Here is a 15211-nt window from a genome sequence, read left to right on the forward strand (position 1 = left end):
ATGTCAAAACGGAAAGAAAACTGTCAACACAGCTGCAAATGAGAGTGCTGATGCGGAAATCAGGTGTCCTGTTTTTATTGTTTATAGCAGTCAAAATAGATAATTACATAGATGAACTTTCAGATACTTTGCTTGCCTTTACTTTTTTATTTTTAAACTTTTGTTCTTAGTTTAGTTTCCTGTAAAGAAAGCTACTGAAGGTTTTGTCTTAGTTTTATTTATTTTTTAAGAGTCTGAAAAGACCCATGAAGTGTGTCATTTACTTGATCACTGACTTACAGGAATCAATAAGCCTGCCCATAGTTAAAACAGGGCCAGAATCCAACATTCATAATTAAACCTGATGGTAATACAAGTAACATGTAAAGGCAAACAACAGTTCAGATAGAAAAAGTAAGCATAAAATAACAATAAAAACAGGATAACGAATGTCATGACAGCACCCTCACTTGCACCTTTGTTGTTACTTATTTACAGTTTTCTTTCCTAGAGTTTTGTTATGTTGCTTTGCTTATGGTTTCTCATTTACAGCTTTGTTTTTTTTTGTTTTTTTTCGTTCATGGTTTTTCTCATTTATGGTTTTTTTTTTTCCTTTCAGACTTTTGTTTTCAGGCTTCCTTATCATGGTGACTCAAGAAACCATCATGGCGACTTGCACCGGCAAAGTGAGTAGTCCCCCAATATTTCTCCTGTCCATTGTGTTTGTCTCATGATGGTTCCTTGAATCAGTGTGATGAGGAAACAAAACAAAGCTGGACCCAAAGCGGGAAAACGCAGTGACTGGATAGGGAGATGTGTGGAAGTGTGTGCTGAGACAGATGTTCTAAATTGTGTTGTGCGAGTGGTACCTGAGATACCTAAAGATTGCTACAACACACACACACACACACACACACACATGCACACTAGCAAACAGAGCAGTGGTCCTATCGACCTGTTCTCCACAGGCCGAGTATCTTTCTCAGTTGCTCTTTCTCCTTTCTTTATTTGTGATTCTTTATCAGACATTTCTTCGAGGTTTCACATTATCTTGAAAAATGTGGACTTATTGTGATCTTTGCTTCTCTCTGCGCAGGGATGTGATGCCACATGTTGTGTACACCTACCAAATCCAAACCATTTCCAGCCAGAGTGAGAGTGAGCCATCCCCACCTCTGGTACACGATCTGGGGGCACCCTACTGCGGAGATGGACGCATCCAAAGGTTACAGGCACACTCACATGTTTAAAATACATACACCGTAAATGCATGCATACAGATATGCAATGAAGCATTTTCATAAAAATAAACTTTACTTTAAATGGTTTTCATTCAATTTGGCTGTGTGTGTATGTGGGTGTTTTCTAAGTAACTCCTCCTGCTATTTTAGTTCCAAAGGAGAGGAATGTGATGATATGAACGCTATGAATGGGGATGGCTGCTCCAGTCAGTGCAAGAAAGAACCTTTCTTCAACTGTGTTGGTAAGTCATATGGACAAACATGACGTCAGGGTTAAGGTTTCTTTCTCTGGATTGCTTTGAGGACAATACTGGAAAAAGAAGATAGTTAGTTTACCTTCAGTTTACTCCTGGTTTAGTAGAATAGAATATACATCTAATAAAAGGTTTTATTTTTAACTGGTTTCTTGCGAAAATAAGTTACTGAAAAAAAGTAAAAGAAAATATAAGTATGATATATTATATTATATATTTCATCTTGCAATTATTTGTAAGTATTTAAATAACATGGATTGATAACCTTTTAAACATATATTTTACTGGCCAAAGGTGATGTTTTATGTACATGCAACATTTATCAAGTTATGATTGGATTTCTGTGTGGATTTGACTCAAATTGCACCCACAGGCTAAATTGTGAATGAATATATTTGACATCTGGACGTCTTTTATCCAAGTACCAAGTACATCTCTTTCTCAAAAGCAAAAAAATTCCATTAGATACAATAATCACTTCGACCTCCTGTTAATAAATAAATACATCTGAAAATCATTATTTTCTTAAAGGGTGAGTCATTTTCTTCTACATAGTTGAGTGACTTGCATCTCTGACGTTGTTTTGTTATATGAATAGATGGATGGTTTCCTGTCCAGTTCTCCTGCTGTAGACAATCATTTTGCCCTCCTGTTGGGATTGAATATATGTGTATGTGCATGTACAGTACATGCATGCATGCACACACGTGTGAACCTCTGTGAAGTGGCCACTTAATCCCTGTCAGATTGCTGGATGACTGGCTGTGCTGTTTTTCTACTAACTGCAGTGCTCAGGGGTGTGTGTGTGTGTGTGTGTCTGACACTGACATAGTTGTAGTTTTGCACAGAAATCTGACACTATAATGATGGGACCTTCTATCCATCTGTCTGTATGTGTGAGAGAGTGCCTGCTTGTCAGTGTGTTGGATTGTGAAAGATAGAGTTGGATGGAAAATTGACACTAAGTATACAACAGGGCCAGGGTGCTACAGTCTGGAAGCTTTAATAGGCTATTCACACGACTGAGCCGAATTATATGTGGAATTGACAAAATCTACAAGTTGTTTTCACATGACCCCACCTTGTGCTACAATCCCAGTGGATATGGCTCAATAGGGCTCTAAGCCACAGAAAACATGAGTGTAAACCAAGCATAAAGGAAATGCAATCAGACTTTCTTAAGTCATAATCACACATTGCCTCTATCATAAAAGTGATAGCCTTTCGTAGGCCAAAAATAAAAGGTGTAGTTTGCTTTTTTATTGTCTCTGTCTCTTCCCATCTTTGTCCGTCTCATTACTTTCTTTCTTTCACCAACTGCAGGGCTTTCTTCTTTTTGCTCTTGCACACAAGCACCTTTCCAATTTTTCCATTATCTGTTTATTCTATCCCTGTCCAAATTCAAATACCACTACCCTTTCTCTTTCTCATTCTCCTCCTCTTTTCTCTTTTGCTCACACTCTACCTGTTACTTCTGTAGCTTTCACCATCCACTGTTTGAGCTTCCTCATGCCTCCCTCCTTCCCTTCTTCCTTGCTTCTGCTCCTGCTGAGTGAGTGGCGGGAGCGTATTCTGTATGCCCCCTCAGTAGCCCCTCGTTTCACCATTGCCAGAGCACAGAACTGACTTGAGTTTTTGGCTTCGCTGGAGAGGGCTGGAATTTCGAGGAGGAGGCCCCGGCCAACTTGGCACAGAATGCCGCCTTTCCCCCTAACTGGAACCCCACCGGCTGACATTGCTTTAGCTGAGAGCTCAGAGCAATGAGGCCCAGGCAACCTCCCCACTCTGCGCCCCTCTCCTCCAGTCCATAAGCTTCCAGTTCCAGACCTTAACTACAGGCGGGATGTCTGTAAAAACTACTGCTGTACCCCCCCCTCCCCCCAACGCATATACACACTAACACACACACACACACACACACACACACACACACACACACACACACACACACACACACACACACACACACACACACACACACACACATACTTCCTCTCTCTGTGCTTGTTCCTACTGCACGCTCCCTTTCATTTTTTTTTCTTTCGTTCTTATTGACATCAACATGTTCTCCCTCTGTTTGTAGATCCTCACACACTCAAGAATGTATCCTCTGTATTCAATGCACCTTTTATGCCTTACCTTCTTGGTCCTCTCTTCACCTTCCACAATAGTAGAGATACATTTAGAATAGCATTCCAAACGATCAGAGTACACATGTTCTATAAAAAGGATGATAGAAGGGGAGTGAGCTGTCAAAGTGTGTAAAAAGTCACCCTTAAGTGCAAATGAAAATATGTTTTTGGAAAAGAAGGGTGGTGGCGGGGGATATGTAGTAAAATCTGACAATCTAACTTTACTGAACAAGTACTAACACAAGATCATTATATGTATTTAAAAATATAACTTTCTTTCTACTATCTGTTCATATGCAGAGGAGCCAAGCATGTGTTACTACTATGATGGTGATGGGGTGTGTGAGGACTTTGAGCGAGAGACGGGTGTGAGAGACTGTGGACTTTACACCCCCAATGGTTTCCTTGACCAGTGGGCTTCCACTGTCGAAGTTTCCCATGAGGAGAAGCCGTACTGCTCTGGTGAGGTGGCTGCTGGATACCCTGCTGTAACTAAGGTAAGGAAGTCCAGTTTTTCCCGTATACAGAATATATTATGGTATGGAATTTGATATATGTTTTTCATAAGGCTGTGCTTTTATCCGTGTGATTATAACACATTACATTTCATTGTAAAAGGTTAAGAAATAATAAAATAGTACATTCGTAGACATGAAGTCAAATATCCTTTCAAACAACTACTCACTCGATTTAAGAGTCATGTATTCTTAACCACTTTATTCCTAATTTCAAGCTAATCATCCTATAGAGAGATTGGGAAATAAAACGTGTGAACACCACGTGTTATACCTCAAACAGGGTAATATTATCATCCTTCTGCCTTCTACTATTGACCTACTGAATAAGGTCATATGTCTCCTGTATTTCTGCGAGGTAAAATTATTGTTTATGTCAGTGCAATCTGGGGGGTTTCACAAAAGCATAGATTGATTTAACGGCTTCAATTCCACTAAAATTGACTGGAAAAACTGACTAATTGATTTACAAGTATTGTCTGCTACCATAGGTAATATGTTGAATATGTTATGGGTATGTACCTCATACAACCCTTCTCCAAACTATCCATTTTAAATATCTCTTAAAAATACAAAGATTTAAATTAAATTTTTTTAAATTAAAGCGATTTAGTTTCACTGTTGGAAGTTAGCCACCATTGTTAGCCACTAGACTAACTAGCTTATTGCTTCATCTGCCAACTCACTGGAACTCACCCATAATCATTTCTGAAACGCCTACAAGAATAAATTGGATATGATATTAATGAAATTGGATCATAGATCAATACAAACAGGCATTCTACTACACTATTTTGGGGAGGGTCTTCGATTCAATGGATGATATGGTGCTATTGCCTTCTCATCCATGCATGTTTTACTCAGTGATGATATTGTAGCCTGAATTTTTGCGATATATTTTACTTGCTTGCCAGTTAAGTAATTTTAGACATTGGGGTTTTTAATTACATGTGTCCAAGGTCAGGTGCAGAAGTTTGCTGGTCTCATTAAAGTAATGCTTATTGAAGACGAGAGAAGAAGCCATTGATTCTATGTAAGACTGGTGGAAGTATTGATCTTTTGCTGTCGCAATGCAGAAAGAGGGTGATTGCCCAAAACATTAGGGTCAGGCATATATTCATGTACACACACACATACACACACATACACACACACATAGACACACACAAACACACACACAGCTTTGGACATATAGAAGTGCATTAGTTAAATTCTATGTAATCCCCTTTCTCTAATATGAATGGTCAAAGCTAAGGCCTGTAATTAAAGTATACTACCTCCTTTAAAGCCCTCTTCCTTAATTCAATTAATTATTGGTATTGGTAGTTCAACTGAAACGTTAAAACAAATATCATGCATTATATTGCCTTGATATTAAGAGTGACATCAATATGCTCATGAATATTTAACCATACAAAGGAGAGATTTTGTGTTGAAACTGTTCGGCCTATAACTACACTGACAGTGCTTTCTTTTCTCAGGCATGTGTGTGATGTTGGAAGGTTGTGATGTTGGCTGTAGAGCTTGTTCCCACAGCTGATGATGCGTTTTACAAGGCCAGTGAACTAGGTATTCTTGAGCAGCTGTGGTCAGGTGCCTTGCTCAAGAACACTTTAGCAATGACTTATGCAAACAAAGGTAGGACTTTGACCAACCCCATTTAATGCATCGGATATTTATAGGGCACCACTACTGTCCGAGTGTGTTCCAACCAACATCTACAACATTGCAGATGGTTATTCTCTGAGAGGAATGAGACACTAGTGGAACATGTCCACCTAACCATAAAAAATCATAAATTACTGCTGTGAAGGACACATTGTTCAAAGTAAAAGCATTCTAGAGAACTTTCTGTTCCCAAAGGATCATATGTGATGAGAACACATCATTACGAGGCCACTGACTCTCCATTTTATGAAGACAACCAAGTGAATCCATGGCAAATATGACTCAGTGCGTTTACATGCACACTAATGGCCTTACCCAGGTTAAGGGAATGATCGGATTATTGAAGTTCCCCTCGTATACATCAGTGGGGGTTGAATGGGAAAATGACTGAGTAACTCCACCTCCGGTACAGTAGGTGGCTTTCCGCCAACATACAGCTGGACTGAATACAGCTTTTTTTCCGGTTCACCTTTGTCAACATCACAAACAGCTGACTTTTGGACAGAATTACGACCGAAACGGGTCTTCGTGGTAGTAATTTTACTTGCTGTTGTGAAGTCCTCCCTTGGTTTAAAGTTAAAGCGCTATCATGTGGTTTTTTGCACATTTTTTTCAGCACTTTGCTTCCTGGATTATTTTATTTCCGGGTTAAAAGCCACTGCCACGGAATGGGAAGCATGCGCAGACATGCACGAATAATCAGGGAACAGTAGGAGTTCACTAGGTCTATTAACCGGGGTATGAGAACCCTGATTTTACCCAGGGTATGGTGTTTACATGGTGTTTAAGAAACCGGGGTATGCCCTTAACCCGAATATAATCGGGTTTTAAAACTGCATATAAATGCGCTGAATATATTTCTCTGTTTCTCCTTTTCGATCTCTGTATGTTCTCTCACTATTCTACCCAGTAAATTGCGAGCTGCAGAGCTGTGGTCACTTTAGAACAACATAGAAAACACCACAGTGGCTGATCAGTGGCAAAACAAAGTTATTGAACATGTAACCTATAGTTTATATTAAAGAAACTTTTACTGATGTCTCAAATCTGATATTTTAATTGCTGGGTTTTTGCTGAAAACCACTCTTGATTCCATCCAGGAATCAGCCATAGAGGGCCCAACGAATAGTAATTTTTAAGGCATCTGGATCACATTCTCTATCTAGAGTACTTCTTAGTTTGTTGGTGATTGTTTACATAAGGGGATGTTAAAGGCCTAATAGGCATTTGATTTGAGATCCAAAGTTCAAACCATAGAGCTACACAGTTACTTATGATGGCATACGGTTGATCTACAATCTTTCTTGAGTTTTTGATGTCATGGTTTTGAGATCCAAATCCAAAAATGGACAAAGGGATGGAGTCTGGATGGAGCTGAGACGGATTGAATTAAGTCTATGCTCACTTAATGTAATGCCACCCACCAGTTACTCATAGCAGCCAGCCCTTAATTATGCAGAACTTTACAGTAAGCATAAAATAAAATTTAAACGGGCGAGTTATATAAAATTTTACCCCAGATAGTTGTCATGAATGGGGACATTAGCTTGAGTAACCAAAATATTTTTTTTGTACCAGGCTGTGATGGAATAACTTTTTGTTCTTAGCCAACCACACTCCAAAGACTATGTTATTACAGTGACACAAAGCCAAAATGACAGTAAAGGCCTCCGCTGAAGTTACTGTCTGGTTACCCATTAGCATCCATCCCACAATATATGCCATTATTGTTTCTGCTTTAAGCTCAATCCTGTGGTCAAGACGGTAGTCCAAACAAAATCAACAGAATCAGTAATTTCAGCAAAGGCCCAAAATCTATACATCATTACGTTTAGCAGCCATAGTAATCATGTCTCACTTTGGAGCTATGGTGGAAATAGTGTGACATTATAGAGCCACAAAGTTCACAAAGGGAGGAGGACATGGTGGTGAATGGGTTAACAAAGTGTCGAACTTTGTCACGACAGACTGCCTTTCCATTCAGGTTTCTTAAGCCGTGATTGGTTTATTTCCCACAGCCATCTCAAGTCATTTTTTTTTCTAAAACCAACCAAACTTTAATCACACTGATTTCAGATCAGAAAACTGTTTTTGCAACTAGGATTTGTAATGGTTTTGAAAGGCACAAAGTCCTGCTGATAGTGTCAGATCATGTATTTGCTTATATGTATCATTCTGGCAGTTACAAACAGCATATCCATTTGTTTCATTAGGAGAAGACTGTCACTTTCTCAATGCATAACTGAAAACCTGGAGGTAGAAACATTTAACTAGTTTCCCAAACTTTGCGTTAGTACCATGTAGTCAAGCAGTTTAATGTCTGTGAAAATGAGTCCGTGCTAGCTGCAGTCAATATAATTTTATCAGAAATCAACAGCACAATGTCCTGCCCTGTTAATAGTTTACTTCATCCTTTGTGGTTTAATTTAATCAGGTTTCCATGTTCATGGATCACAGCTCTCTGGTAGAGTTGGGCTAGAGATGTGCTTCCCTGATACAGGACAATGCTAAAGTGTAACCAACTCTCTGTTTGTCAGTGCTTTTGGTTCTGAATGAGTCTGTTGCTGGTAGGGGGAGCGGATAGTACATCATTTCCTTTTGATCTAGGAAACATGGCTTGTATTGGTTTTGTGTTCAGTTACATTTGATGTCTAAAGACAGTGTTGATACTGTGTGTATGTGTGTTTGTACCTGAGAAAAGAGAGAGCGAGGCGGGCTGCAGTGATAGGGATCTTTGCGGATGCAAGAAAACAACAACAGTACAAGAAGGCACTTGAGGAGAAAGAAAGATCATGTATCTGCACGAAATCTTGAGGGCTATGTACTTGTGTATGTGTGTGTATATAAAATATATTCTACTGTAAAACATAGAGACATAGATACAAACGGATACTGAAACACCTCCTTTAATCCATTAAATACCACGTTGAATAATAATGTCAATTTGACACATTTGTGCATGAGAGCTGAACTTTCTCTTCCTAACTTCTGAATCTTTACGCACTAGAGCAAAGCCAAGGAGAAGGAATGGTGAATGCTCCCACATTGAAACCACTACTGAGGGAGGGTTCAGCAACATAAGAATGAATAGTGCATAGAGCCATAAATACATATTGCCCTTTTGTACACAATAGCTTAGTAGCCTGCAGTCTACGTTGACAGAATGTAAATGTGTGCTAAATGTTTGTGAGAATAACACACATTCATTTTTTTTGGTTCATAGAGTGTGAATCCCTGCATTCATTACTACTACTACTACTACTATGAGTTCTGTACTACAATGCCAGTGCTTGAGTAAATTGTTGTGCTTGTATTGTACAGAAAGTATTTGTTGTGTGATGAAGAGACAATGTGATTGAAACAAAATAAAAAGTAAAAGAATAACTAGAACCATTTATAAATTAAAATAAACAAAATAGAGTGCTGTAAAACCGGCAAAAGTAAGAGGAAAAGGGAAAATAACATATAAAGATACATTATATGATGGCTGAAATGATGTGAAATAATGTAATGAGTCAGGAACACAAATGACGGATGGGTGAACAGATGGGGTTAGTGGTAAATGCAGGTAAAACAATCTAGAAATTAGTGTGACAGACAGTAACTCAGAAGAAATTCGTCATTGAATCAAAATCATTGTGAAAGTAGAAAATGGTCCAAAACCACTCTTATCGGCCATTCCCACATGGACGTGTTGGAATTAGCAGTTTGATTGAATCAAAATACCATATGGTCACCAGAAAATGTATGAAGTTAATAATAGTGCTGTCATTTTTGTTTCCTCTTTTTATATCAGACCCATTACAAAATGTTGAATACCTTTTATTAAAGGGCTACCTGTGAATACAGTAGGGTGGCATTCTGGCTGCTTGATCAAGCTCACACACAGGTACGCAGTCAGATAGACACACAAACACGCACGCACGCACGCACGCACGCACGCACGCACGCACGCACGCACGCACGCACACACGCACACACACGCACACACACACACACACACACACAGTGACGACTCCATGCAGGATTATAGGGCAGGTCCATAGGGGACAGAAATGTACTACTGCTGTCTTTGTGGAGCAGAACATAATGTTCCAGCACTACCACACCATGGAATATGGTGAGCCAGCTCAACTTGCTCTAGGGGAATTGGATTGGAGAACTGGCCCTAGCAACTAACCTGTGTGTGTGTGTGTGTGTGTGTGTGTGTGTGTGTGTGTGTGTGTGTGTGTGTGTGTGTGTGTGTGTGTGTGTGTGTGTGTGTGTGTGTGTGTGTGTGTGTGTGTGTGTGTGTGTGTGTGTGTGTGTGTGTGCGTGTGCGTGTGCGTGTGCGTGTGTGTGTGTGTGCGTGCATGTGTGTGTGTGTGTGCCTGCCTGCCTGCCTCCCCATGTGGGTGTATCCATTTACGTGTGCAGGCTGTTTGCCTTCATGTACATGTGTGTAGATGAGTTTTTGTAAGTGGCGAGTGTGCATGTGCATTCAAACTTTAAGATCAAACAGCAAGCCAGGTGATTTCTCCAGAGAGGGCTGCTGCCCAGGCAATCTCTGATGCAACCCCTGGGCACCCCTGGAGAACACTCCCTTTAATTATACATAAGCAACAGAAGGGATAACATTTTAGTCCTCTCACGCTGCCAGAAATTGCCTATAGATGAAACAAACAAACACACCGTATATCCATAAGTAACTTCAATCATTTAGCTCATAACTTGCCCAGATTTGTTCCAAAAAGTGTGTGTTTGTGTACGTCAGTGGAGCAAACATACATATTTACACATTTTCCTCTTCATTTACATGCAAACAAACACAAAGGCAAAACTTGCACATACTGTCACAGAAGCTGAAACACACACATGTACATGCCCACATAAACAAAAGCTCATACAGTAGCCGAGCTGTTGCTTTAGGCAACACAGGAAGGCCAGCTTCTCTGGCACTGTTTCTCTCACCAACGTTCCCCGAAACCACACAGTCCTCGTCAGGCACAGTGCCAGTGACATAAGCGTGTGGTAACATTAAAAAGAAACCTCTGGGATGGCGTTCCTTTTTCCCTTTTACTTTTCCCGTTTCAATTATTATTGTGGTTTTGCCATGTGGAAACCTCATTGTGACTGGGGTATTTTGTTCATGGCACTGATGACCCCCCATAACATTTTCAAGCTGTTAATATGCAGGGTTTTGGCCCTATTTTATTGAGCATAGGGGACCACTGACTGATGGACATTTATATTCTCAGCAGAGCCATCTGTTTTCAACTTGCTGGCGTTTTAAGCTCACCAATTCCTATAGATTAGTTTGTGGTCCGTGTTCCCTACCACCCAGTCACTACTCATGTCTGCCCTGATGAGAGTGGGATAGGCAAGCAGCATAATTGCACCCACTCACCAACTTTTACAGCTCCATTCTCAGTAGGCCATGGAAGTGGCCCATCATTAGCCCTGGACCAATGAGACGGTGAGCTTCAGTGGGTATGGGTGGGGCTCAGGGTGACAGGACATTACCTCACACACCAGGCGCTCACCAGCATTCCAGTAAACCATGGGATGGTGCTTGGAAATTCATACTAGTTTCTCTCTTTCTCTCCACAAATGCCTCACAGATGCACACTCCTGCTACCCATGCTCAGGCTTCCAATTCATATACAGTATATGCCTTTAACAAAGAGAGAGGGGAGGAATGGAAAAGAGGAAAGAGAAATACCTTTTGATGGAAATAAACATGTTTTAGGAGGTGCCGTGACAGGATAAATATTCCCATGGGAAATTGTTTTCTTAATTTGCATCTGTCCAAAATTTCCACCTCTCAAGAAAAAAACAAACTAGGTCACTGCCCAACCTTGCAGAGGCATACAACAGGATTTGAAACAAATAACCATACAATGCTCAGCAGATATCCTCGATTCCTGACCTATCAGTGCTCACAGTAAGTTGAATTAGGTGATTGGATCGATCACACTAAAGCCGTTTTTTATATGAACTCCGGACAGTTTACAATGAATCAAGTGAGGACATTGGCCATTGTCCTTTCTCACATGCAGCACACAACAGGAGTTTGTTAGTGTCAGCTGCATTCTCACTAGTCTCTCATTGACAGACCATACTCAAAAAACATACAAAAAACATCTGGGCTGTTTGTATTTCATTAAACCAATCACATTTGTCATGGGCAGTGCTAAGGCAATCGTGCCCTTGCAAACTAGACAACAAAGATAGCCGAAGGGGCCTGACATCCTGCCCGTAAGAGGGTGCCGAATATCAGGCTTTAGCCCAGTGCTGTACATCCAGCGAACCAGACTAAAGGGGTGGCACCTGGGTAGAACATGGAGGAAGCATGGACATGACACAGATTACACAGCGGCCATGTACATATGTAGAGGGTTCGTAATTTGGTCAAACATCCGCATTATGGAAACATCATCCACACGGCCACTCGCTCGCTGTGAATTCTCTGGACAATGACCTGCTCTATTCACACATGGGCTCAATGAGACATTCCACTGACTTTGTACTCAGCAGCTAGAAGGGTAAAGTCTGTTTAATGTCATGTCTAACTGATTCAAACCTTTGTGTCCCCACATACAGCTCTGTCGTCTTCATGTGTGAAAGGAGTTAAAATGGCTAAAAGAGCCTAGTTCCTGTAGAGATTATGTTTACTGTGTAAGTGAGTGACAGAATAAAGGTCAAAAAAAGAGTATTGTAACTTGAGATGGTGGGATTGGAATCATTTAGCGAAAGGGGAACTTTGGTGTAGACATGAGGGATTGTGGGAAAGTTGATTGACAAAGATACATTCAACAACTGTTACAAATCCGCTGATAATGTCTACCAGCGATCTTTTTGCCTACTTCACACATAAATGGAACATACTGCAGTATGTGAGACATTATGTTGTTATGATGGCGTCTTCATGTCTGTCTGTGTGTAAATGATTCTCGTGATCATTGCTTCACAAGCTTCATGCTTAATAACACTACCTACAGATGAAAATGGTTTTATATATTTATACCACATGTGATTCGTCAAGACATATCAAGAAACAGAAATATTTGCTAGTTAATGTATAACAGCAAATAGTTTAATTATTGACCCCATTAGGTGTGACATGGCTTAATAATAAGAGGGCATGCCGATTTAAAAAATTATCTCTATTTTTTTTTGTATTGTGCTCTGTTCGGTGCAAATTCGGTGCAAGAGACCTGACTAAAGTCAGAAAAACAAGTTAAACCATGATCTTTCTCAAGTTCCTACTTTACTCTAGTGTTACAGTGAGGTGATACAGGGAGGAACTTTATAGGGCCTCCTAAATGTCTGAGGGCCTCAATAGTCTTCCGGGAACATGTGACCCATGTTCGTATGAATGTCCTCGAGGTTTATTGATTTTATTCCAAGATAGGACATTTTGACAATCTGGAGGCGTCACTGACAGTAGTCAAGCCAAGTAGCATGTGTGTAGGTTTGTATTCCGGTCTGTGCATGTGTTCATACATGGATATGTGCTCTGGGAACTAACTTCACCCTGGCACTACAGTAAATCTCCATCACAAAGGAAAAGACTGTGGTTGAGGTACATTATGCTATTAGAGCCATTATTATTGTGATTACTCTGTCTTTACTAACAGCGGCACTCGCCAATTACTCCTTCCCAAATTTATGTATTGCTTTATGCTCTTAATGAAAGATTTCAGAGAGATATTTTTTTCAGGCTAATGAGGCTAATGGTTGCCCTCTCTTTCTCCTCACCTTTAAACGGTTTCCCCCCGGCTTAAGACACTAAGCTCTTCTTTTATCTGAAGTGGTGATTTAACAAACATGGGTTTGTGTGTCTACAGACCAGAGGTTGGCTGTTGTCTGCCAGGCTGACTAGCCAGCTGGTACAAATTAAGACCATGTGTGTAACTGTGTGTGAGTGCGTGTGCGTTTCTGAGTTAAATTGAACTCATCTTTAGTGTTGCTGTAACCGTTTTACAAGGAAGGCACAAAGTTATTTTGTTTCAAATAGATCTCAAGATTTGACTTATGCATTTGGAAGAGTGTTGCATACTTGTTATGAATCAAACATGTGTTAAGGATGACGGGGGTAGCAGACACTATCTGAAGTAATCGTTTTTGTTTTGGTGTTTTACTAAATAGGCCTCCCATTTCTTAAGTAATGACTTACACTTACTCAAAAACAGGTATTACGCATCATGAGGAATACAATAGCTTTTCCTGTCATTTGCAACAGTTTTACTCATTAATTTTTACCTCACAAACAAGGGATTTGCCATATCCTTTCCTTACTTTTTCCAACTGAGAGACGTCTTTTGAAGTCTTTTGTCAACAGTTCCTGCTGTGATATTGTAGTTATTGTAAAATCAAGCAATCCATTAGAAGGTCTGCTGCCAGGTGATATATTTTATATGCGTAACAGATTGAAGGAGGGCGAACAGAAGCAGGTCTTAGTTGATATGCATATGGGCCTTTTCTTTACTTCATTTTTATATTTAGTTTTTCCCTTTGCTGCAGAATCCATTTAAACTCAGAGCCTGAATGGGTAGCAATTTGTTTTGCACCTATTATTATACAGGTTTGCCCTGTTTATGGCCTTCAATCTCTTTTGGGGGTCAAAAAAGTAATTCAGTGATTTGGACACAAATAGATCATGTCGATTATCTTGATTATATTGGTGTTATATCACACATGCACATGCAATCCTTTTTGTAGCACATCCTAACCCTAGAACACTAACATCAGGTGATATTAACCCACTTTATTGTTGTCATGTGATTTTCATTGTGTTGCCATTCCTTCACCAAACAAAGCTCACATGTCCCAGGTACGAGTGGACCAGAGGACAAGTTCCCAGCTCCATTATTCTTGTTGTTATGACGTTTTTGTTAAAAATTACCTTATTTTCCACTGATTTTACAGCCATTTTATAGGGTCCCCCAATGATACCTTTTTTTCATTTTATAAGATGTTGTATGGGGGAAAGAAGAGTACTTCCAATTGCCATATATATATTTTTATGAAGTAATTTTTGTCACGTAAAATTATACCGGGTAAAATATTCCCAATGTTAGTGATGGTGTTACTAATTGTAACGTTAGTGTCTTGACACCTCCTACTTTTCCTTCAACTGCTTTTCAGGGATTTAATGTTCCTATAATTGGGGCAGGTTGATTGATCAGGGCTTGCATGTCTTCAGTAGAGTAAATTTCAGTTAATGTATTAGCCATAAAAGTTTATTTTTAAAAATTGTTTCTGAGACAAATTACAACAATAAAAAAATGCCAAAGACAGTGTTTCCCCCGAAGTAACAAATAAAATAAATTAATATTTTTATTATTATAATTATGTGTAAAATTATCAGGTCTTGTTATTTAACCTGTGACAAAGTGAGTGCTATAAATATTTCTGGGCTCTCATCCCACTCTCCTCAG

The 15211-nt window shown here is 39.8% G+C and overlaps 1 protein-coding gene across 1 annotated transcript in view; it reads left to right on the forward strand.

The window, feature by feature from the left end:
• The window catches only part of pappaa (pregnancy-associated plasma protein A, pappalysin 1a), a gene marked incomplete at its 5' end in the record, with an annotated part of 88848 nt that overhangs the window by 35964 nt on the left and 37673 nt on the right, over positions 1-15211 (forward strand). The window contains 3 exons of the mRNA XM_083929296.1: positions 1076-1204; positions 1371-1462; positions 3907-4103. Coding sequence (XP_083785422.1) covers positions 1076-1204; positions 1371-1462; positions 3907-4103 — 418 coding nt within the window. The remainder of the gene's footprint in view (positions 1-1075; positions 1205-1370; positions 1463-3906; positions 4104-15211) is intronic.

The sequence above is a fragment of the Echiichthys vipera genome, assembly GCF_963691815.1.
Source record: "Echiichthys vipera genome assembly, chromosome: 16".
NCBI classification, from domain to species: domain Eukaryota; kingdom Metazoa; phylum Chordata; class Actinopteri; order Perciformes; family Trachinidae; genus Echiichthys; species Echiichthys vipera.